This window comes from Zonotrichia leucophrys, chromosome 2, assembly GCF_028769735.1.
Source record: "Zonotrichia leucophrys gambelii isolate GWCS_2022_RI chromosome 2, RI_Zleu_2.0, whole genome shotgun sequence".
Lineage (NCBI taxonomy): Eukaryota > Metazoa > Chordata > Aves > Passeriformes > Passerellidae > Zonotrichia > Zonotrichia leucophrys.
Window position 1 is genome coordinate 97,189,900 of NC_088171.1, and position 25,212 is coordinate 97,215,111.

The following is a 25,212-nucleotide window of genomic DNA, read 5'->3' on the forward strand; positions in this document are numbered from 1 at the left end:
AAGCTGTTTTTAAAGCAAACAGGATAATTTATCTGTATGGATTTTGAAAACATTGTATGAATGTACTTGAACTGCAATTACAGAAAACACACTCTTATTTTCCTCCTTCATTGTAATCTTCTTATAGAGAAGGCTGAATTGCATTAAATGCCATACTGATTTGAAGAAAAGCAACATATTTGGGGCACTTTTTAAAGCCCTTTAAAACTACATTAAGCACCAATTATGACTGATATATTGGGATTATTTAATTAAATTTCTTTGCACAACTGTAGGATAATTTGCTTCTTGGCCTTATTTAAAATAAGAACCTCAAGAATTTAAGGCTGAATGTCCCAAATTGACTCATACAGTAAAATGACTACAGGAAATAATTTTTATTTATTTACCAGGGAAAAGGACAAGTCCTGTCTGAGAAATTTATTGCCGTCTTGCTTGGAACTGACACCCAGGATCATCAATTACTGTAAAGAGAGGAATCTCAGCTGTCTGGGAATACACTAGTTAGTAACTGGAATATCTGCAACTGGTGTACTGGTGATTCATTTGCATATCTACCATATCCGTGGCAGTCTTTTAAAATATAGAAGTGTACAACTTGAATTATTGAAATTCGGAGTTATTTCTACCTAAAATTAATTTACTTATGTTCTTAAAAGTAAGTCATAGTTTAATATGTTTTCCCATTAAATATTGGCAGAGAGATTAAAAAACTGAATGGGTTGTGACAATGCATTAAGCAGCTTTGCTCTGCAGGTATAAAAACTGGGAGAGCTCTAGAAAAATCTTACAAGAGTCACATAAAACCTTGTCTTTGCCTATCACTACATACCTGCAGCAGTCCAACACATGGTTCAGTCTTAAAATTGCTTTGGTTCTCAACAACTAGACAGCAGTGAAATGCCAATGTAGAAGCTTTACTGATCACCCTGGCTGCAGTGGCCATTCTGATTGCTCAGCAGCCCATGGGGCTGTGCTAAAGCTGACTCCACTTCAGGTTGGGGCAAGCTCTCAAAATGTTATGGAGATGGATGGACAGTCAACACCGAATGCTTACCTTTAGTTTGTTTGGTTATGGTCTGGTTTGATTTTTTTGAATGTATGCAAATTTTCCCAAGGTTTCCATGCCTAGACTCCATGTGAAATAGAATATCCAATGCTGAATACATGGTCAAGTGCACATAAGTAGCACACAAAAATTTCTATGCTCTTTTACACACACTACTCTTCTCAGGTTGCTTTTATTCAGTGACAAAAGTGTTTCAAAAGACCTGAAACAGTTAACTTGCCAACAGCCCCATATACTTTACCCACCATAAGTAGCCAAATGTAATGCAAGCTGAATAGTGACAGAGAAAGAAAAATAGATTGTGTGTTTTAGGTTTGGAGCAGTAAATTATCATGTTCTTCACTAAACTCTCCCCAGGCTCAGCCAACCATACATCATTTGTCAATACTTCAAACTCAATCTATAAATTAAAGCCATGATTTTTGTGCTGTCACTAAATGTATGCTGTTCTCAGGAGAGGTCAGAAACTGCAGAAATCATCTAATTTTATGATTTGATACATATTCACAAATCCCAGGAGATCTGACCTATATTCCAAGTAGATGATCAGAAGTCTTTTTATCTCAGCTGATACCTGGATTCCACTCTAGTGTTAGCAAACTTGTGGACATCAAATGGGGTTTTACACAAATCCTGCAGGGAAAGGAGTAGAAATATGCCCAAACACAATAGCTATGAGTTAAGTAATTGTATCTTTTATTAGCTTCAGATAAATTTTTTAAGTGGGAAAAAAAAAGTGGAAAAAAGGAAACAGTCTAGAATTTCACCATCTATGTTTGTCTCCACTGGCATATTAGTACCAAGTCAGTAAGGGCCCATACCAGCAGTTTCCAGAAGAGAAGACTGAAAGGATTAGGAGAGAGAGTGAGTGATAACCTAAGTAAACAGGTACATTAAAAACCTGAGAGCCTTAGTACTGCTGGCCCCAGTAATAAAGAAAAAAACCCAAGAAGGAATGATGGAAGGCAGGAGAAAAGAAAGAAAGAACAGAAAGAAAGAAAAGAAAAGAAGGAAGGAAGGAAGGAAGGAAGTGGCGGAAGGAAGGAAGTGGCGGAAGGAAGGAAGTGGCGGAAGGAAGTGGCGGAAGGAAGTGGCGGAAGGAAGGAAGTGGCGGAAGGAAGGAAGTGGCGGAAGGAAGGAAGTGGCAGAAGGAAGGGGCGGAAGGAAGTGGCGGAAGGAAGTGGCGGAAGGAAGGAAGTGGCGGAAGGAAGTGGCGGAAGGAAGTGGCGGAAGGAAGGAAGGAAGTGGCGGAAGGAAGGAAGGAAGGAAGTGGCGGAAGGAAGTGGCGGAAGGAAGTGGCGGAAGGAAGGAAGGAAGGAAGTGGCGGAAGGAAGGAAGTGGCGGAAGGAAGTGGCGGAAGGAAGTGGCGGAAGGAAGGAAGGAAGGAAGGAAGGAAGGAAGGAAGGAAGGAAGGAAGGAAGGAAGGAAGGAAGGAAGGAGAGGAAGGAAGGAAGGAAGGAAGGAAGGAAGGAAGGAAGGAAGGAAGTGGCGGAAGGAAGGAAGGAAGGAAGTGGCGGAAGGAAGGAAGTGGCGGAAGGAAGGAAGTGGCGGAAGGAAGGAAGGAAGGAAGTGGCGGAAGGAAGTGGCGGAAGGAAGTGGCGGAAGGAAGTGGCGGAAGGAAGGAAGGAAGTGGCGGAAGGAAGGAAGGAAGTGGCGGAAGGAAGGAAGGAAGGAAGGAAGGAAGGAAGGAAGGAAGGAAGGAAGGAAGGAAGGAAGGAAGGAAGGAAGGAAGGAAGGAAGGAAGGAAGGAAGGAAGTCATACACAATCACATAGCATTATCTTAAACTTGCCAACAATTCCTTGATACGCTAATATTTTTTATGTATGTATTGGGTTTATATGGCAAGATTTTGGTAGTGAGGTGTGTTGGAAAAGTGATTTCTGTAAGAAAACACTTCTCCAACACACCTCACTACCAAGATTCTTAGCACAATCTGCCCTAATGTTGAACAGAGACAATTCCAGCCAACTCCAAGGCAGACTTGCTTCCAGCCAAAGCTGAGCCCATCACCAATGGTAGTCCCTGTGTGAAAAGACATTTTAGGAATGGTAATGTATGATAGGAAAGAAAACATGAGAGAAACAGCCCTGCAGACACCAATGTGAAAGAAGGACTGGGAGGATGTCCTCCAGGTGCCAGAGCAGACCCCTGCAGAGACAAATACTATGAATTGACTGCAATCTTCATTCTCCAGCCCCTTGTGCTGCTCAAGGAGCAGCCAAGAGTTAAGTTGAGCCTGTGAAGGAAGAGGTCGTGAAACATCTGAAAAATGTTTTCAGATCTTTTGTTTTGCTTTTCACTATCCTATTGTGTTGCTAGTTAGCCCAAGTCTGTTTTGCCTGTTTTGTTACCTCACAAACAACTCCCTATACTTGCCTTGACTCATTAACTTTTTATTGAGTCTTCTCCCCCTGTCCTGCTGAGTTGTGGAAGTGAGAGAGCAGCTTAGTGGGCACAGCCAGCCAAGGTCAAATCACTACAACATAACCACATATCTTCTGTGTTCTAGATATGGATATTGGAAGCAGAGGCAGTGCAGATTTCTTTTACCTAACAACACAGCCTGGATATTGCCACTGAACATGCCCTGCCTCCTTGCAGGTCTGTCATCATGTTTCCCAGTAACAGCAGGCAATGATGTTTTTGGATTGACTCTGCTGCAAACCAGATGAGAAGCATGGGGAATTTGCAAAGACCTGACGTTTTCCTAATGTAAAAGCTGCACTATTTGCAGATTAGAGCTGGCTTGCAGCCAAGACTGGTTATATCTAGACATGAAGGCATAACCAAAAAAATAATTCTTTATTGACTCTTCTCATCATCAGGCAATGAAAATTACAGCCTTTGCAGATGACACACCTTAACGAAGTGCTAACATTTCTGCGCAGTTTTAAGGGATAAGTCTCAAGACAAGTGATGATTTGCTCTAAAATGTGTTATTCTTAGAGCTGGTTGAGACTTTTCTGAGTAAATCCAGATGCATCAAGACCTAAATGCACTGTCAGAAAACTACCCATCTGCCTGTCTGCCTGGCAGGCTGCTGAAGAATCCACAATTTCAGCATCAGGTGCAGTAGTATCATGTTAATGGGGGTCAGAAGACTAAAGACTGGGGAAGAATAACTACTCTGATGATCCAGCTTTGAAGTCCTGCCTGAATTTTTAAGGAAAACGTTTAGTTTGAATTTCCCTTTAACAAGAACATTTTAAAAAATCTATTTTTAAATTGCAGTCTTTAGAACACAGGAAGTTATAGATTTGAGAGCATACAAATATACACTATTACATTTTGTAGTGATGGGTGCTAGAAAGTATCAGTCTAGGAAAAAAATTGAATCCATTTGTTCTGACTTTACAGAAAAACCCCTACTTAAAATACCAACTCTCATTCACCTTTTTTCCCAAGTACCCACCACAGCAGAGGCCCTTATAACAAATTACTCAATTAAAGAACACCACATGCATAATGCATGGGACAGACTAACCAAGATGGAAAAGACAGGCTTTTGTTCTACCTTCAACTAGACACACTATGCCATTCTCTTTTCAACCTGATATAAAACTCCTGATATACTTTTGTTTCTTTTAATTATGTCAAAAAACCCTAAAGAGGCAAGGCACAATCCACCAGGAAATGGCTTCAAGTTGCACCAGGGGAGGTTTAGGTTAGATATTGGGAAAAATTTCTTCACTGAAATGGTGATAAAGCAGTGGAATATGCTACCCAGGGAAACAGTGGAATCACCATCCCTGCAACTTCAAATGTGCTCTTTGTTAAGAATTCACTTCTATGCTCAGCCTAATAAAATCAGACTAAGGTACCTAAAAACCTGAACAGTATGTGGAAATAACAACCTCAAGTACAATGATGATGGGAAAAAGTCTTTTAGAAAATCCCACAGCCTTTTATGTTGTGGAAAGTAAGAAATTATCTTGTTTGATGTACAGAAACAAATACTTATTGTAGTCTGTTCAATAAACATTAGTGTTTAGTAACATGGATGTTTAAAAAGTAATTTTAAAGTAAAAACATAAAGTTTGCTTGTAAACGTCATCCTTATCAAGCACAATGTGTTGTTTCATGGCATGACTCCATATTACAACCACATACATGGATATTTTAGCAAAATTCTATTCTATATCCACATATATATCTATAGTAAATGTTTAATATGGAGAAAAGTTCTCTGCCTGAGATTTTTTCCAGACTTTGACACATTCATTTGTCATCCAGTTAATGAAGTTATCCCAGTCCTTCATCTGCAAACTACCAATTACAACTCAGAATATGAGGAAATTTTATGCACAAAACTCATCAAGATTCTCTGTCTGTTTTCTGTAATCCTTTAATTATTGCATATGAATGCCTTTTGGCAGTGTAGAGCAGGCCAGTATTTTTAAAAACCAGGTGCAGATAGCATGAAGGCATGTTAAAATAGGTTGTGTCTTATTGCTTTACCTTCTAATAAAATGTGTTTACAAGAGAGGAAGCACATTTGGACTTTCACATTTACAACATGATTAAAAATTATTCTAACTTAATTTATGGCATGAATTATACAAAACAGTCTCCATATCTTTGTTTCATAGGACCAGAAGCTATTTATGGCACAGTACTTTTATCAAAACCACCAAGAATCTCAAAATGAGATCAGAAAGAAATCCTGTTGTACAGAGATATACAACATACTAGCAATTTCAGATTTCAGTTTAGGGTAAACAGCCAGAGGCTAAGGAAAACCTCATTTATTTTTTTTTTTTTAGCCAAACGTTAGACCATGTTGCTCTGCATTTTTATGGGCTTTTGTCATCTCACTGACATGTACTTTGTTCTAGTATAAAGCATAGAGCTTCCAGATACTAAGATGTTCATTGATTTTTAACAGCTTATAACCCCCTCTCTAAAGTACAATAATCCAAACCAACAAGTGAGCAACTTTCTATTAAAGACTGATAAACCAACAACAACGACACTTTCTATTAAAGTCCAACAAACTATTCCACAACTTCACATGCCTGAAATCCTAGACTTCAGCATCACTAACCCACCTCTATTCCATGCTTACTTGGAAGGGCAACTGTATGTTGAACTTCCAGGGCAGAGGCTTTGAGACTCATGCATTTCTCCAGGTAACTCTAAATTCACTATTCAAGATGTTGCTGAACTTGCACCATCTACCAGATGAAGCTGAAATCTTCTTGATCTCTTCTCTTTGTCTTCTGATCTTGCTGAGTTTCTGCAGGCAGGAAGATTTTTTTTCCTAATTTTTTACTCTCAAGAAGTTCTACATGCACTCTAAAATAGATAATTCATCATTATCTTTGCTATCGTCTTTGTCTTTTGTTCTTATGGGAACAGTTTATATTTAATTTGGATTTCAATACCTTTAAGTAAAACTGTGATAAGGAAAGCACTTATAGTGTCTGTGCTTTAATATATTTGTCCAGGACACATGAATAACACTTCTCTACCGAGGATCATAGAATGGCTTGGGTGGTCAGTAGCTACCAGGGTCCTCATTTCTACCTTTTGGGAAGATGGATACAATATTTCTTTACTCCCCCAGTCACGTGGAACTTGACTCGACTGTCATGAATTTCCTATTATGGAGAGCACCTATCCAGAACCTCTATGTTAGACATTATTAAAGAGTCTCCAGACAAGTTTACAGTATGTGAACAGCAAGGGCAACCGCTTCTGCAATTTACACAACAACATAATCAGAGAACCATAATTTAGAGAACCAAAACAAATTTCAGTCTCCAAAGGTTTTGACTTTCAAAGTCTAAACTTTGGGGTTTTAGACTTTCAAAGTCTAAACTTATGGGTTTCCCAAAGACTGCAGTCTTCGAACAAGTTTACCTTTCCCAATTCCTGCATTTAGAAATGTTACAGCTTTCCTACTTAGTTTGTCACAGCACCTGTGCATGCTCCTGCTGAAAATTAACCTTATTTCCTTCCTGCCCCACATTTGCCGTATAAACTGAGAATGCAGCAGCATTCCTAGCTCAGGGTCCTACGTGGAAGAAATGCTGAAAAGATGATGACCATTTTGTGTGTCTACTGTTTTCAAATTTAGCATTCTACTAAAAAACGATGAAAATATGAGTTTGTCTTCCCAAAATATAATTTAAATAATTTTAGAACTAAGTCTGCAGTCAATTAACAACCTAGAAGTGACTGAAAAGGATGGAAAGCAACAGTCTAGAACCTGTTCCATCAACAGCTATGTCCTGAAGATGGAGCATAATTTCCTCCATTCATTCCATTTGCCAGTAATACATATTACCAGTATGTGTCAGAAAATTGTAATACTGTATTTCAGACAGAAAACTAAGAAAAATGAGGATCAACTGGCAACCAAGAGCAACGAGAGGCATAGTCCAAATATTTCAACTTTATATATGTTGAAGTCAGAGCAGAGATGCCTATTTACAGGCAAAATGAAAAAAAAACCAGAAAGAAACTAAAACTCATCAATACTGAAAAGGAAACTATTTGCCCAGAACAAAAGTATATGCATTCTAAGTAAATTTTAACATTACCACGACTCAGACTGAATTTTGCCCTGAAAGTGGATAGTGTTTCAAAAATTGTGATAAAAAAGGGAGAATGTAAGAATCCAGAGCAACATATTCAGCTTCATAAAAAGCCTGTCTTTTCACTGTTTTTTAGATCTCAGACAATGTGTTACATATGGAAGTGAGAGCATGCATCTGATCTCCAATGAGCCATATGCTTTCTGGAGAGTGCAGGTTCCTTTCTCTCTCTGTATAAACAAACAAAACCAGAAAATAGAAAAGCTGAGGTCATAAATTTTCATATAACAATCCCTGACATGTTAAAAGTGAAATATTCCATGTTTCAGAATAGTTTGGACTACTTGGGTTTATTTTTCTGCATCCAAAATGTGAACTCTGTATTCTTCTTTTCACTGCCCAAACGGTATTTAGGATGCTGTTCTCCACTTTCACTGCCTCCATGATCCTGAAGCTTCAAGTCACAAAAATAACATCAAAAATGGGAACTTCAATCTGGTTATTCTAAAATATCAATAACAATTCTATTTTTAAGCTTTATTTTTAAAGCTTACATAGCCATATGTATTGTTTGTTATAACAGCAGGTATGAGCACTGATGCTTCATCTCAAAGTCTCAAAGTTTCACAGTAATTTTAATGCAAAACCTCCAGGCATCTTAACTGTCAATGGATACAGTAATATGAATTGCATCTAATACTCCACTGATATCTGTTAAGCTCTTTCAGCACATAGTGGTTTTGCTTGTGAAAACTATCAAGGAGAAAAAGTCCAACTCATGATCAATAGTAATTTGCTAATTGTCCAAAAGCTTTTTCAGTAAAAACATGAAATGAACTTGTTCCTTTTCAAATGATACCACCACTGTATTTTTTTAAGAAAAGAAAGCAACACTAACAAATGGCTAAAACAGATTTAAAAAGAAAAATACATACAAATCTAGAAAAAACACACATTGCCACTTGACACCAACAGACTTTAAATTTCAACAAAGTAAAACTTTGGAGAGTTGTGACAAAACTTGATTATCACAGTTTGACTGCACTCAAAAGAATATGAAGCACAAGAATAAAGAAGAAAAAGCCTGTTTATGTTGCAGGTGTTTAAAAGAGTTTTATCAAGGTAACCATCACAGAAGCAAGAAATTCAAGATATAAAAATGATGAATTGAGCCAAAATAACCACATGAATGCATAAACCCCTAAACCAGAAATTTCAAATAAAGTAACTGATAGACCCTTTGCAATAACTCAATTCTATTTTCCCCAGGACTTGAATAGCAAAAGTTTTAAGGAAAAGCCAAAGTATAACCTCTTAAAAATAATGAGGATGTTTCTTGGTTGTAATGACTCTAGAGCTGCAGTTCATGCATGCCTGGGAAGAAAGAAACCCCTTCAATTAATGTACATCTATACAGAGTGGGGCATTGTACTGAAGAGAACACAGACCAAGGTCAGTATCCCAGGGGGTGTCTGCTTTGCTTAACAGTGGAAGTTTTAAGATTTCTCCTAATTTTGCTCCTTATGTCACAAATCATTCTATTCTCTAGTCACCACAATCACCTCTCAGCTCTATTTGTCTCTCTTATTTCTATCTCCATAATATTTTTAACTCCTCTCATATTAATTTTTTTGTTTTTATTTTTTAAGAACTAGATTTAAAAGTTCATCAGTTTTCATCACTGATGAAAACTGTCATTTAGACATCAGAATAGATTTTACACAAACCTGTGCTGGAGGGGCCACTAAGCATAAAATGCCCAGGGATTGGTATCACTCAGTATTTTGCTGTCATCACTAAAGGAAAAATCAAGCCCCCATATGGTCTGTCCCTGACTAGTGCAAATCAGAAGCAGCATTCCTTAAAAGCTAGCTATTATTCAGGCACAATCATCATCATGCTAGCATCTTCCAAAACAGCACCATAAAATTCTAGATTAAATCAGTACTCATGCCCTCCAATTTCATTTTATTGCTGGTCCTGCACAGCCACCATTGCTCACTGCATCACATCTAGAAGTTTTGTGAGAGTTTAAAGGGCATTTCAGAACACCTGTCTCAGTTCAGACACTTGTCTTACAGTCACATTACAGATACCAGGCTTGCAGGAAGAAAGGCATCTTGACAGATACATGCATCCAGGCATGCCTGTAACTACACAAGTGACAGCACACTACCTGAAGGAAAAAAAACCTCAATAATAACAAAAGGTCCCCAACCAAACAAGACCCAGCCCAACAACTTTTTTGGCAAAGGTATCAAGGAAAGTCAGCGTGTCGAACCCAGCAGCTGGAATCCAGAGCTAAAATACCTTCTCCACTTGCTTTATTATACACTTCAGAATGAAGACAAAAAACCCCAGAATTTCATAATTCTTAATTAAAAAAAAAAAAACCCAAAACAAACAACCACACAAAAATTCCCTTAATGGCAATAACTTTCAGACAATATTCAGGAAGGCTCCAATTGAGACCATACCATGTTCCTTGTTAGGGCAGCAGCAATTTCCCACAGTTTGAAGAAGAATTCCCACGCTTTAAAGTCTGTTGTAGGTTCACTGAGTTATAGACGACTTTTCATGTTAGTTAATCAGCCCTGACTTCTCATTAGCTTGCTTCCACTGAAACAATTCTCATGGTAATGGAGAATTTTAAAATGTTGCTTGCTAATCACCAAAGTCACAAGTTTCTGCCCCTTAGAGAAGATGTCAGAAACAGATATAGTAACAGCAAGAAGCTTTCCTTTCTTCCTGAAGAGGGATAATTCTTCTTTAAAGACTTGTTATCCCATGCTTTTATTCAGGGAACTGTAGTATATAAGATTGATTTGCCTTCAAAATATTTCAATAGGGCTTCAGAATGGAACACATTTCTGCAGCTGTTGTAGATGTTGGGAGCACTGGTGGTAGTGATGGGTAGGTGATAAGAAAAGCATATGGAGGAGTCTGATTTGTTTTTCTGTAGAATGTTTTCATAGGCAAATGAAGATTACCAACAAGTAGATGCAGCTCAGATTACTAATTTGCTGAAATTCTAATGGAAATATAGGGGTTACAGCCCACCCAGAGCTCAGATTTGCCAGTAGCTGCCTTGAAGACAATAAGCAAGATGAGGGACTAAAAGCTGCAGGAGCTTAGGAAAAAACCACAGGCTCCGAGCCAGCACACCCAGTGGGCTGGTATCACAGCTCTCAGGCTCTCTGTGGAGAGCTAAAGTGTTCTGCATCTTTAGAGACCTATTTTAAAACAGAATAGTATTTTATTGTGCCTAATTCCACAATTAAGAAAGCTATGTGCCAGAAAAATGTGCTGCTTTTTGGCACTTTAAGATGGCACAGAGGAGAAGGCATCAGCTCATGCTATGAAAACCAAAATGATACCTTTATTTAAAATCATTTTATGGTACAACACTGACAAAACCCCTCCCTCACATTGTTCAGTCTCTAAAATCAACTCAGCTTTGAGTATTCCTTTCTCCTTTTCTCCAAAAAATTGTTGACTCTATGCTCAGCAGATCTTTTGCAATGGGTTTAATGTTACTCTCCTTACTCTCCTTACATCTGCCCCTGGAAGTCAAGATGATAAGAAACAAGGCATCTGCTTCTGTATATTCAGAGGCTTCATGGTAGAAAAATTTCCACATTATGAAACTCTGGAGCCCTAAAAAATTCAAGGTCAAGCAGTGTTGATTCTAGAAGATTTTTGCCTTGAGTCAAAACCACTTGAGTGGTTTTTTGACACTGAAGCCACTGGAAAGAAGAGGGATTAATAAAGTTATTGTGTCAACCAAAGAAGTGGCAAGAAGATTTGCCAAAATAAACACCATTGTGTGTACATCACTATACACTGTGAGGCTGTAAAAGTCTATGCATTTTTCCATATAAACCAGTGCCACTAAGCAAGATAAGAAAAGAAACCCATTTTAAATAAGAAGTGAGTTCTTCAAACATTCCTTAAATTTTGTTAAGTTTCATAGAGGAAAGCCAAGTACTTGGCACATTTCAACAGCAGTAAAAATGGTAACAGTTCTTTGTGAGAAGACAGAATTCACTGTGGAAATGACTTGGGAACTAAATTTGTTTTTGGACCCTATCTTCCTAGTTCAGAACACAAAAGATTTGGAGTTAGAGTCAGATTTTAGTGAAACAAAACTGTGTATCTTTCTCATCTCATAAATGTCATGCAGTCTATACTGCTTAGACAGACTGAAGGCATGGAGAAAGGCAAACTAATTGAAACTCCACTATGCTCACAGCCAAGATTTGTAGTCATTCAGAAACAGCCAGGTATTTGATGCTTTTATAGCTCAATCTTCTCTGTATTCTCAGATCACATAAGCAATAAGATGCTCTGAAATATTTTTTTCTCCAGGCTGAATAAACCCTCAATCTCTCTTCATATGTCATGTGCTCCTGACTCTTGGTGCCCTCCCCTGGGTTCACTCCTATAAGTCAATATTGTGCTGCATGCACAAAACTGGACATGGCAGTCTAGATGTGGTCCTACAAGTGTTGAATAAAAAGGAAGGATCACTTTCCAGTATCTGCTGTGAAGAGCCTTACTAATGCTGTCCAGGGAGTGTTGTGCACCATGACCTCAGAGCCTTTTCAGTAGATCTGCTTCCCAACAGCTGGCTCCAAGCCTGCCTCATGGCTGGGATTACCATAAACCAGGGCAAAGAGCTTTTTTTCTTGCTGAACTTCATAAGGTTTTTGCAAGCCCATGTCTCCAGCCTGTCCAGGTCCCTCTGAAAGCAGCCCTGCCTTCCCAAATTGGGTCACCCCTGCCAGGTGTCACTTGCAAACCAGATGAGAGTACCCTCACCACATCATGCAGATTATCAATGAAGACATTGAATAGTATTGGTCCCAGCACTGACTCTAGGGATCCACTACATCCTTGCTGCAAGCTTGGCTTCACAACCTTGGTTTTTTAAGCCTGCCCTATTTTCTGTCCACTTTATAGTGTCGTTGTTCATCCCGTGCCCCACCGATTTTGGGGGCTATGGAGGAAGCTACAGAGGGTGTCAAAGACCATTACAATTAAGGTGTGTAAGAATCACTGCCTTTCTTTTGCCAGACACCTCATCATGGCAAACATGATTTGCATATGGGAAGTATTTTTTTCTTCTCCCATTCACCTTGCTGTCCTTCATGTCTTTACATGTGATTTGCTCCAGCAGTGTTCTCAGGGATTGAGGTGAGCTGACTGGAGTACAGTTAACTGCATATTCCCTCTTGTCATTCTTGACAATCAAGCTCCCCTTACTTCTGTATGAAATCCAGGTGATTTAAATGATGCCTCACTATGCCTTCCTCTGCCATGAATACTTCATCAAGTTCAGGGGGTGAGGGACCTGGAAGGCCTGAGTGAAAGCCTTGCAGTGAAAACCACAGTAGAAAAGATACCTTAGCCTTTCTCGTGACTTGTCACTGTGTCGACCGTTCCAGCAAGCAATAGGGCCACGCTTACTTAGCCTTTATTTCTCTCCTGATGTGCTTTAAGAAACCTTTTCTATCTTGCACTTGCCTGAGCAGGAGCTTGCTCAACTCCATTCCCATGTAAATAGACAATGCCTCTGTATCCCTCCCAAGGAGTCAGTCTCTGCTTCATTGTAGGTTTTCTTGTGTGTGTTTGAGCGAGTCAGGAGCTCCACATCCATTCATACTCATCTCCTATAAAGCTTGTCTTCTGAGAATGGGGAGAACAGTTCTTGTGCTCAGAGGATGCTGTCTTTTCAGACTGGATAGCTCTCCTGGGCTCCTTTGCCCTTCAAGGATCCACAGGATGCTGCCAAGCATGTCCCTGAACAAACATCTCCCCTCATCACACTATTGATCATCTGTGTCGAGAAGTTTTCTTCAATCTGTTTCAGAAATCTGGATTGCTTGTGTTCAGCCTTATTGGCCTTGAAGTAGTTACTGCTGAGGTTAAAGTCACCCAGGAATACCAATGCCTGGGACTATAAGGCTTTTCCACATGCCCCGAGATTGCTTCATCTGCCTTCTCCTGTTGATGAGAAGGTCTAGAGCAGACACCAGCTACATCACCTATCCTGGTCTGAACTTTGTTCTTTGTCCACAAGCTCTCCACTTGTTTGACACTTCACCCAGGGTTCTGTCCACTCAAAACACACTTTTGTATAGAGCATAAAAGGAGAGCATTTCATACTGACACCCTGCTAGCACCGTATGGTACTACATGTGCCTTGCATTTACAACTGGGTTCAAGGTTAAGAAGAAAGGGATGAGTGGGCCAGAGAAGCTGAACTTCCTTAGGTTTGTCCCTTTTTTGGTGAAAGAATTCTGAAGTCATGACTTGCTCTCACTCTTTTCAAATATACCTGAACCACAGTAATTCTAGGGAAGGAACAAGATCTCATTAGGAAAGAAGGGGAATGCATGCATAGGCAAAATGGAAAAAAATTCCACAGGACTGACTTCAGTGCTGTTGGAATATAATTAAAATGTTTTTATTCAATTATTAATCATAATACAGAGTCAATATCAATTCTACAGATTAGAGTTCAAAATCTTTAATGTGGGCTACTTATCTAATGATCGCTTAAAGCAATTGTAGACAGACACAAATTTTCTATGTGTGTCACTAAACTTAAAATAATTAACAAAAAAAGTCTATCTTTCATGATGGAATATACATATTACTGTTTGCAATATCTGATCTAAAAGCTACATAATTCATGACCTTGCACACCTTTAACCTCCTCCACATTTCTCAGATTTTGTTTCACTGTATTTAATTTATTATTTAGATTGTACATGATGCAATGTTTATATGATAATATTGATAAAGAATCATAGAATATCTAGAGCTGGAAGGGATCCACAAGGATCATAGAGTTCAACTCCTAGCCTTGCACAAGACAGTGCCAAGAGTCACACCATGTGCCCAAAAAAAACTTCCAAATGCTTCTTGAACTCTGTCAGGCTGGTGCAGTCATCACTTCCCTGCAGAGCCTTTTCCAGGGCTAAACTACCCTCAGGATGAAGAACCTTTCCCTAATTCCAACCTAAAATCCATTGACAGAACTTCAGGCCATTCCCTGGGGTCCTGTCACCACAGAGAAGAGATCAGTGTCTGCCTCTCCTCTTTCCCTTAAAAGGAAGTTGTAGACTCCAGTGAAGTCTCTCCTCTGTTTCCTCTTCTCTAGACCAAGTAACTTCAGTCACTCCTCATATAGATTTTCTTCTAGGCCTTTCACCATATATACATAATGTTACATATATATTAAAAAACCCCAAACCTATATACATATACATATATATATACATATGTAGTATTATCTACATAAACCTTTAAAATGCAAAGTTTCAAATATGTCACTAAAAAAGCACAAACTTTATCATTAAAGAATTTCCCACTCCTTTAAAAAACTTTTTTTCTGTTAAAATATGCCCAAAATATACCCTAGGACACAGATGTGTGCAATTGTACTTTCAAATGAAAATAGTGCACTTTAATTGTGCAGTGCTCAGTGTCTCACAAGTAACTGCCTGCCATTGTGCACTCTAATGCCCAAGTCTTGTTCTATGCTAGTCTAGTCATTATGCTATGGAGTCATTCAAACCACAGACTGCTTGACACCCTGCTTTAAAATATCCTGAGGTTTTAGCTGGTATTTGCTACTTATTTGCAATGGCATGATAATTATTACTTTAGCAACTGCCTATAGCAAAGCTTGTTAAAAAAAGAATGCTTCACATCTTGACTTAATAACATCTTACAGGTTATTTTTTACTAAGATTTACAAGTTTAGCTGGAAACCTCCAGTCTTTAAACCATCTGCATACAAAGAAAAATAATGGAAAAAAGAGCTCTGTAACACCCCTAACACCTCTCATCATATATTAAAAAGCCCTATCGAACCCCAAAAGACCTGAACCCCAAACTCCAAAGTTTTTTGTTTACCACAAATTTCTTTAAGCTAAGAATTTCTATCTGGCATTGTGAGTTAATTCATCCGAGCCAGACTTTGATGTGTAACTTGATTTCTTCAAGCTAGAGATGAAGCACCAATTACTTACCTGACTCACACGCAAATGTCTTTGATGTCTCATCATGAAAGATAATTGCCACTGCATGCTTCTTTGTCTCTCGAGGCAATCTGGTTATATTTTTGATATTGTGCAGCTCAGTTACCTTAAAACGAAGAAAAGTATTTTAGACCAGTGTATAAATAGTACAAACAAAAATATTAACCTTAACTGCTCAATTTTTACTATAAACTGTTTTTTTTTTCCTGTCCTAGTTTCAGCCAGGACAGGGTTAATTTTTCACAGCAAGCAGGAGAAGTGTGTGGCAAGGCCCAGATGTTATTCCACTCCACCTCACTCATTGCCAGGGGCAGGAGTAAGGAACTCTCTCTTCTTCCACTGGGGAGAAAGCCTGGTGGGGAAGAGCCGGATATTGTTGCAGGCTTTTCCATGTAAATTGTTTCTTTGTGCTGCTGGTACTGCTCATTTTTCTGTCTCATTGCTGTTTCTAGTAAATCATTCTTATCTCAGCCCATGATTTTCAGCTTTTGTGCCTCCAATTCTCAACTCCATTCCAAAGGAGTGGGAAGGGGAGGGGAAGGGGGAGTGAGTGAGCAGCAGTCTGATTTTGAGTCTTGGTGGGAGAACTAAACTGCAGAGTACCATTCCTAAACCCCAAGGATTATATATTTATAAGCTTGGTAATTGGTTAAAAAACACACATAAATAGGTAGAGTCTTAAGTTGCAAAACTTAACTCTAATAACTCTATTTCTCTAATAGATTTCCACAAAATTCTGTTTCTTTAATAAGTCCTACATGGAAATAGTTTACAATGACATCAACTCAGCCTTGAGATTTAGTATAATCTATTTTTCAATTTCTATACTCATACAACTTGGATCAGTTTCAGAATCTGCATCAAATAGAAAACCTAATTTTGGAAGAACAGTGCTTCATTAGTTAAGGAAGGTAACTCAAGTAATATGTCAAATAGTATCACTACATCTGTAAGGGGAGATCCTCATGTGTCTTTAAAATGTATCTGTCATCCTCAAAAGAACTCAAACTTGCATTTTATTTTCTAAATATTTGAAAAACTTATCAACAATAAAATACTCTTGCAGCAAATTTGCAACATAAAAAATTCAATCTATTTCCATTTTCTTTTGATGCATGTATATAACTACAATTAACAAAAATGGATGAAAAATATGTTATTCCAATCTGGTGGTCCAACCTATATTAAACTGATTAACACTTCATATTCTGAAATATTTTTCTCAGTTTCTTGGAACTCTGGGCAAACTTTATCCTGTTAGAGTTAAGTTTTCTCAGGCAGGACATTTGCCTCAGGCAGAATTAATTTCCAGAAAAATGTCAACCATATAAGTTTGGATTTCTATGACTACAGAAAAAATGGACTGAATGAAGTTGGGGTTTTTTTGTTTGTTTTGCTTTGTAATTGTTATGCTCCTGGTGTACAGTTCCAGCATTCCTTTTCACATGCTGAAAATAATTTTAAAGCAGGGGAGATTTTATACGGTGCACTTCCAAAAAAATGGAACACGTTGGGGCAAAGACATTTCAATAAAATATTGATAGCAGAGGAGCAGTGAAAGGCATTAAGGCAACAAAAGGAACTGAGACAAAGCATGAAGAGGAATGTGTTATGTGCTGATGAACTTGGGACCAGTTGAAGACTGCTCTTGAGTCTATCTTAAACTTGACAGCCTTCAGCAAAACTCACTCCAGTTTGTCAAAATCTTTGTTGTAACAGGTGGGCCAAAAATGGATGCGGTATTATAGGCATGGTCTAATGTGTGCTAAACTGAGGAGAATAATTCTCTGCACTGACTGGCCATGGTTCTGCCCATACAGCCCATGGAGCTTTGCTGCCTGAGGCACCAAGATCCAGGGCCCTACCTGCAGACCTGCTCACAGCTTGCCGATGCCAAACCTGTGACATCACAGGGGCTCTTCTATCCCCAGGCTGGCACCTGGTTCTTGCTCCTATTCAATTTAACAAAGTCCATGTCAGCCCATTCATCCAGCTCATTCAGGCTGCTGAAAAGGCAGCTTGACTACCAAAAGCCTATCAACTGATCCTTCCCAATTTGCTCTCTGCACATTGGTGCAGCTCCCTTATTTCCTCCAGGTCCCTGATAACAATATCAAGAGAGGTACCAGTACAGACCGCACCATTTCCACACTTGCTACAGCCTTCCAAGCAGGTAACCACACTGACCATGTTAATAACCAACATAGCCACATTAATAACCAACCCATTAACCACATAATAACCAACCCAATAACCACATAATAACCAACCCATTAACCACAGCTTTCTGTGTCTGACTAGCTGACCATCTTTACATCATCTAGACATCCACCTGCATAAATAATAATGTCCCAACTTCAACTTGAGAATGTCATGGGAGAAAATATGGAAAGCCTTGCTAAAGATCTTATATCATAGATGATGATCTTACTGGTCAGGCATGACTTATCCTTGGTAAATCCATGCTGCCTTTCACAAATACTATATTTACTCTATAGTTCTTCCTATAGGCTGAAGTAAGACTGCCAGAAATTCTCCAGGTTGACCTTTGGTTGACTGCCAAATTCTCTGTATTCTCCAGGTTGACCTTTTGACCTTTTTTTTGGACACAGGTGCATTTGCCTCACAATTTGGCTCCCAATCCCTTATAATTTTAACTTTTGTCATGCATTTTCAGGGCTTTGTAAGAATCTAGGTATTGTACTACTTTTTGGCTTGGGGAAAAGAGAAGGGCTGAATAACACAAATATCTCTGTCCCATTAAAGAAGTTACTGAAATATCTGTTGATTTTCCTTGATCTGATAAATGAAATCATGTGTGAGAGGGCTCTTGTAATCTCACAGAAATCCCCCAAAAGAGAGGAAAGAAAGCATTTTTAGGCAGAGGAGAGAGCAGACTCTAGAATTCAAAACCTGAGGGAACAATACCAAATCCATAAGTCATTACTGAGTATTGAAGACACAGAAGGCCCCAAAGTCAGGGGTATAGATCTACTAGTCTTGCTAAAGACAAGGTACAGATCTACTAGTCTTGACAGGGTACAGATCTTCTAGTCTTGCTAAATAACAAGATATAAGAGCAAAATATTTAAGATTATTTAGGACACGAAAAAGTTCAGGTTATTATTAAAAAAAAATTAAAAATAGCTGGTGGTGCAATAGGAAAGGGAAAACACTGATAGGAGGAAAAAGCTCCAGTGATTCTTACACAAGCAATTAATACAGAAAGTGACATTTTCACATGTGTGTGCATGTGTGACACTGCTCACCATGCAGATAAAAGCGCCTTAAATCTTGCTGTACTTAAAAGGAAAAAATTCTCTCTCTGGAATAGCAGAAAAGGAAATAGAATTGCTTTGAATAGTGACAACAAGGGATATTAAGCTTTCTTCTAGTCTCTGTTATATAGCAGAGGTCTATTTTTTTTTAATATTTGAGTGTTACAGTTTACTGAAAGATCTTGCGATGCTTTTAAGATAATAATAACAGAGCCAAAAATCTTACATTCCTGGCACTAAAACCACAAGATTTTGATAGTAATTTATGTTTGAAACATAAATACAGACATACCTGAGTACACACACAGCTATCTGCAAAGATGATTTTTTGAGTCATCTTATTGATCAGTACATTAATCCTGCCTTGTTTAATATAGTCACATATGCAATATCCCTCACACACTCAAGAATATTGTCAGCAAAAAATGTACATACAACAGAATTCTTTTTATTTTCTGGTGGGAATTTAATGTCTGAAAGAGACAATGAAAACACTGCCAAATTCTTATGTGCTGCTTTTTGGTACCCATATGAGTGATTAAGTTGAACAAATGCAAGGCAAGTGAAGAAACATAGTCTCCATTCAGGGAAAAAGGGTATTTGTTTTAAACACATTTTGATTTTCCTTTGTCTCTAAAATCCCTAGACAGCACAGAACTTCTTGTAACTCCAGTGTGACAAAGCTACATTAATTGCCTCTTCCAAACTCCCTGACTTTTACCTTCTTTCTTTAAGATAAACATTTTGAGCCATTTGTAGTCTCACACAGGAATCATATCCCTCTTGCCTACACCTTTCCATAAAAAATAGACCTATTTGAAACTATTATGAGATACTGTGAGACACTTATGTCCTTGTCAAATACTTTAGTGGTTTAACATGTGTGGCCAAAGCATTTCTGACAGGTAAGCTTTTTTTTTTTTTCAAAAATCATATCTTTTTCATTGGAATGCCTTGCTTTACAAAAACTGAAGGAAATAGTTTTAGCCACAACATTTTGAGGACATAGGAATCGTATAAAGATTTTAAGAAGTATAATTTTACTGGGCAAGCTAAAAAGAAATGAGAACACTTCAGAAACACAAATTTACACTAACAACTAGAAAAGCCATATTATCAAATAAGCCCCTCAGTATTTCTATTGCTTATATAATTTTCAATATCAAATAGAGATGAATATTTGCTTCAAAGTTCATCTTTTCAAATTGTACTGTATGCTTCCCTCCATGCCCAGAGTAGAAAGACAGAGGCAAAACTGTGAAAGTCTATCCTCCCATTGATTGAGAATTAAGTTAATGAAATTCTGAATTCTGGATTTAATGCCAATTAAGCATGAGTCATTTCTCTACTTGCTGAACATGTGCCATTAAAAAAACACCTGAGAGTATATTACCTTGTGTGAAGGAAAAGATGAACTTTGCCTTGGAAACAGATTGCTTTATCTCAGGGATTTTTAAAACTGTGGCTTAAATTTTATCTAGTATTTAAAAAAAGAAAAAAAGAAAAAAGAAGCATTTTTAAAAGGGAAAAGCATCAAAGCTACTGAAAAGGCAAAGAGAAAACTTATAAAAATCATGCTACTTTGAAATAATTTAATACATCACTTAGCAGATTTTAAGAACGTCTTAAAAGACTAATAAAATTTTTTAAAAGTACAAAAAGTCCCCATTTTTTGAGTAGTACATTAGGTAGATCTACTTTTTTAAGCAAGGAGCATTATACCAAAATTTGCTCCCTGTGGTATAACAATAGACTTGTTTACAAAATTCAGTCCAATACATTTAAAATATTTTTGTTCTTCACAACACCAAAATATCATTCTGAAACTACCCAGACAATTGATAACCTTGCATCAGTAAGAGAAACGTAAAAAAGGGAAAAATTTTCTGTGCCATTACGTCTGTAAGAGTCTTACCTAGACGTTAAAAAAAAAAAAAAAAAAAAAGAGCATTTTGCCAGTGTGGGACTATACTTCACCTAAAACTTTGTTAACACTGAAAACAACTCAAACCAACAAAAACTTTGCAAATCAGTCTTCCTATTTCCCCGAATTGTAACTGTCCAGAACACCATTAATTTCAACAATGAATAAAATCTCTAATATTGCCTCCTTAGTGAGCAAACTTGCAAATAGATTTTTTCTGATTTTTTTATCCTTTGATTTCTTCCAGTAGGTTAAATAAATCCTTTTTTTTTTTTTTTTTTTTTAATTAAGCTATGATTATGTAGTGTACAAATTTCCACTACCATCAGCATGTTAACTTAGACTTTCTTTTCTCTACTAAACATTTAGTGCTGTTCTCCATATGTTGCTCACTGTGGTATGTGCTAGGGACTCTTAGCACCTGGACCATTTCTCAGTTCTCCCACTCCTCATCAATAATTCCTGCTTCATATGTCCATCACTCAGCAGCCCATCTAGTCTGGTTTTTTTTTTCTATTTCTTGATTTTTCTGTATCAGCCATTAAAACTAGTTTTGCTTTTTTTCTAGAAAGACAATTTAACACTGATTGATGAAAAAATGTGGAAGAATTACTAAGATCACACGTTACCAAAATTTGCAAAGGTTTCTTTCTTTCTTTTAGATTATTTTTTCATCTATTATACAGGTCTTTTTCTTTCTTTGTGGAAGGAGGATGGGGCTTGACATAGCTGTATCAGAGGCATCCAAGTCGTCTACTTTTCATTAATATTTGATAAAAGGACATAGCCTTGAAGGGCTGCTAGGTAGGATAACTTCTAGGACTGGTAAAGGCATAATCTCACTCCTGCAAAATTATACTAGGCTAGACTTGCATCAGGGTCTCAAGGCTACACATCAGTGTTGGTAATTGTAACTTGGTTCCTCTCACAGCCAGGAATTTGCTTAATCTCAAAGATTCCTTGTCAGCACAGATGAAAAGAAACACACTTGATCTGGAAACAAATACTTTTGGATGTTTGGATTGTTCACCAAAATGTAATACTTTTTTACAGATACATCAAGCACTGAACAAGAAGGTGAAAGAGCCTTTAGTTCTTTAAGGTCTCTGACACGATTGCTCATATATTGTGATCACTCATTAATCATTAAAATATTGATTCAAGTAATGCAATGCACTTCCTCTCATCCTGATTGTTTTTTCTTTATCTTGGTCTGGAGATAAGCCCAAAACTTTAACTTGTTTTGTGCTGGTGTAACATCTCATCTGGCAGAACACCACATCCAGAACTTCCACTTCCTTCCTTTAGTAAATGTGACATAGGAATAATAAAGTCCATAACTATCAACACTTTGTAAATGCTGTCTAGCCACATCTGGGTGGATCAACCATCAATAAAACCCCAAAAAACAACCCAGCATAGAGCACTGCATCAACCTTAAACACAAAAGAAGAAACTGCAAAGGACTCCTCTGAAAGAACCAACAGTTAACAAATCTCATGCTATACCGTAAAAAAGACAAGAGGATCAGAGGAAGTATTTAGCTTATGCCCTCACTTAGAAAAAAAAATAAATTCTACATTTCCTTGAAGTCTATGATAGTAATATTTAAGCTGAGAAGTTCACAGAAAATTGAAGTCATCTTTCTGCATAAAGATCCTAAATTTGGTACTAATACCAAATTCCTTCAATTCCCTACTCCCTATCAGAATGAGCAAGCATCTTCAGATGCCAGGGGACTGAGTTACAAGAAATACTAAACGATTGGTCTGTTTCAGTTTTAGTGCATGTCTGTGCCAAGAGACTAGGAAGCCATCTGAAAAGCATCCTGATAGATTTCAGAAGTCTAACTCCACTTGCCTCTAGTTACACCAACTGTAATATAATTCCAGAAAAGCCATGCTGCAGATATCTAGTAAATAATTCAAATGTAGGAAAACTACTAATATAAGAAAGCCTTTGGTGTCATGTAGCCATAGCAGGAAACACAGGTATAGGCTGATGATCAAGGAAATTATTTAGGATTGTTATATGGAAAATAAAATCTCTGAACAGCACACACAGGTCAGTTACATCTGTCTAGCTAGAAAAGATCAGATAATAGATTTCTAGAAACAAACTTCTGATCTCTCTAAAGCACTGAAGCCCTTTCCTATCAGCCTTAAGTCTTCTTTTTGAAAGAGCATTTTTTATCCAGGTAAATAACAGGAAATAATTACAAGATCACAATTTCATTATACTAGCACAATATTTTATATTATGAAACTGTTACTGTCAATGCATCTTATAACACCTATAATTTAAAATGTTTGAGTGTTTTGTTATCATTTCAGTATCTTAGTTATATTCTTAGATGTGAAAATATATTAAATTCCAAAATACACTTAATTTAAGCAAAGGCTTATAATAACTGAGATGCATTGCTTCTTAATAGTATTTATGTATTTTTCTTCTTTTCTGATTACTTTCTTTGGAACTATGTTTATTTCTTTCAAAGAGGAAGGATTTTAGGAACAATTCAATACATTTTCTTTTTAATCTATAACACTTCATTAATGACAAATACTGGACATTTTTTGTTTGCTTCTTGTACTAAAAATCTGTTCTACTCATGCAGCTGAAGATGTAGGATTTCCTTTTGTATTACATGGATTTGTAAAGACTGTACATATATAACACATTGTGGGGTCTGGTTCTCAAATTGTACATTTAAATAGATGAGATAACTCTTCCACAATTACAGAAATATTACTTCCAAATCACTTATTATATCTGCATCTCTACAAAAATTACAATTCCATGGTAAATAAGAAAGGAGGTCCAAAAGAGATGAAAACCACAAAAACCATGAATAAAACCTTAAGTGCCCCATTCTGGGTTATATCTTATTTGAATTCTTCCAAACATGTGCCTCCCATATGAAACTGGGAGGGAAATTATTCTGCAATTCCATCTACTGAATGTTATTTCCACTGTGCAGAGTCCTGGAAATTGCCTGGGCAGAAGAAAAGGTCTGAATTTACATAAATGGGTTTCTGTTTTGCATTGCACAGTACCTTCCTGTCATTTAAGTTCTAACTAGAAAAAATAGAAGCAGAAGAGAATGCTATAAAATGCAATCATTTATCCTCTTATTTCCTAATAATGGCCCACATACGACCATCTGTTGTGTAATACCACGCAAGCAGTAACCTGACAGAGCAAAAGCCATCACAGGGACAAGGAGCAGGGACTCCAGTGAGGGATGCCCAGACAGTAAAGAACCACCCCAAACCAGAAACAGCATGGCAACAATAAGAGAGTGATATAAAAAGCTGGGGCCATGGCAACTATCACAGCAAGAAAAGCGCAAAGGAGGCACCAATATGCTGCTCCAGTCTGCAAAAGGAGAACTCAGGATGTTGGCTCAGTACAGATCAGAGGACCACAGAGAGGATCTCAAAGCATCTAACATCTGCCTCCAGCTCAGCTTTCAGTGACACTGTCTGCAGCTAGCAGTGGCTCCTTTGACATTGCTAAATCCAATTGCCACAGAGTAGAAGTTTTGTTATAGCTTTGGATGGAGCTGGATGTGATTTGGGCTCTTAAGAAAAGGCAGTGTGCTGCCTGAAAAGCATTAAGACCTTTGAGACTGGGGAAATGGCTGCATTAACAGAAGCACAGGCCATAAATCAAGGAAAGTGACTTTTTTTTTTTTTTTTTTTTTTTTTACTCATTATTCATTAGATCGCACCTCTAATACCCTGCCCAGTTTTGGGACTCCAATGAAAAAGTGATTCCAACGACAAAGTGAGTTCAGCAGAGGCTCCCCAGGACAGCCAGAGCTGCACATCTTGCCCTGTGGGGTGCAGAGGTTGAAGGAAGAGGCTTCTCCATCCTGCAGCAGGAATGGCTTTGGGAGCATCTAACTGCAGTGCACACAGTGCCAGCAGGGAGATTATTGAGGAGACAGAGCCAGGCCCTTCACAGCTGTGCCTGGGGGGAAGGAAAATGAACAATTGGCATAAACTGAGACAAGAGATGTTCAGGCTGCATATGAGAAGTGATGTTCACACCATGAAGACTGCCCAGCAGTGGGACAGGCAGCCCAGGGAGGCTCTGCAATCTCCATCCTTGGAGACTCAACTGGACATTGCCCTGTGCAACCACGTTTGCTCAGACCTTGGACCTCAGAGATGGCTCTGCTGTGAGCAGGAGCTGGACAAGAAAACTCTTCATAAGAAATAACTTCTAAGTCTAAGAAAGGGATGCTAACAGACCTGCAAGGATATTTGGACCTTTGTAGGTTTGGATAAACCCTTATGGTATTAGGCCATTCAGAGTATTTAAGATGAAACACATTTCCACAA

The 25,212-nt window shown here is 38.0% G+C and overlaps 1 protein-coding gene across 1 annotated transcript in view; it reads right to left on the minus strand.

Moving 5' to 3' along the window:
- Positions 1-25,212, minus strand: part of DOK6 (docking protein 6) — a 257,083-nt gene that overhangs the window by 122,066 nt on the left and 109,805 nt on the right. Inside the window, exon 3 of the mRNA XM_064705765.1 lies at positions 15,653-15,767. Coding sequence (XP_064561835.1) covers positions 15,653-15,767 — 115 coding nt within the window. The remainder of the gene's footprint in view (positions 1-15,652; positions 15,768-25,212) is intronic.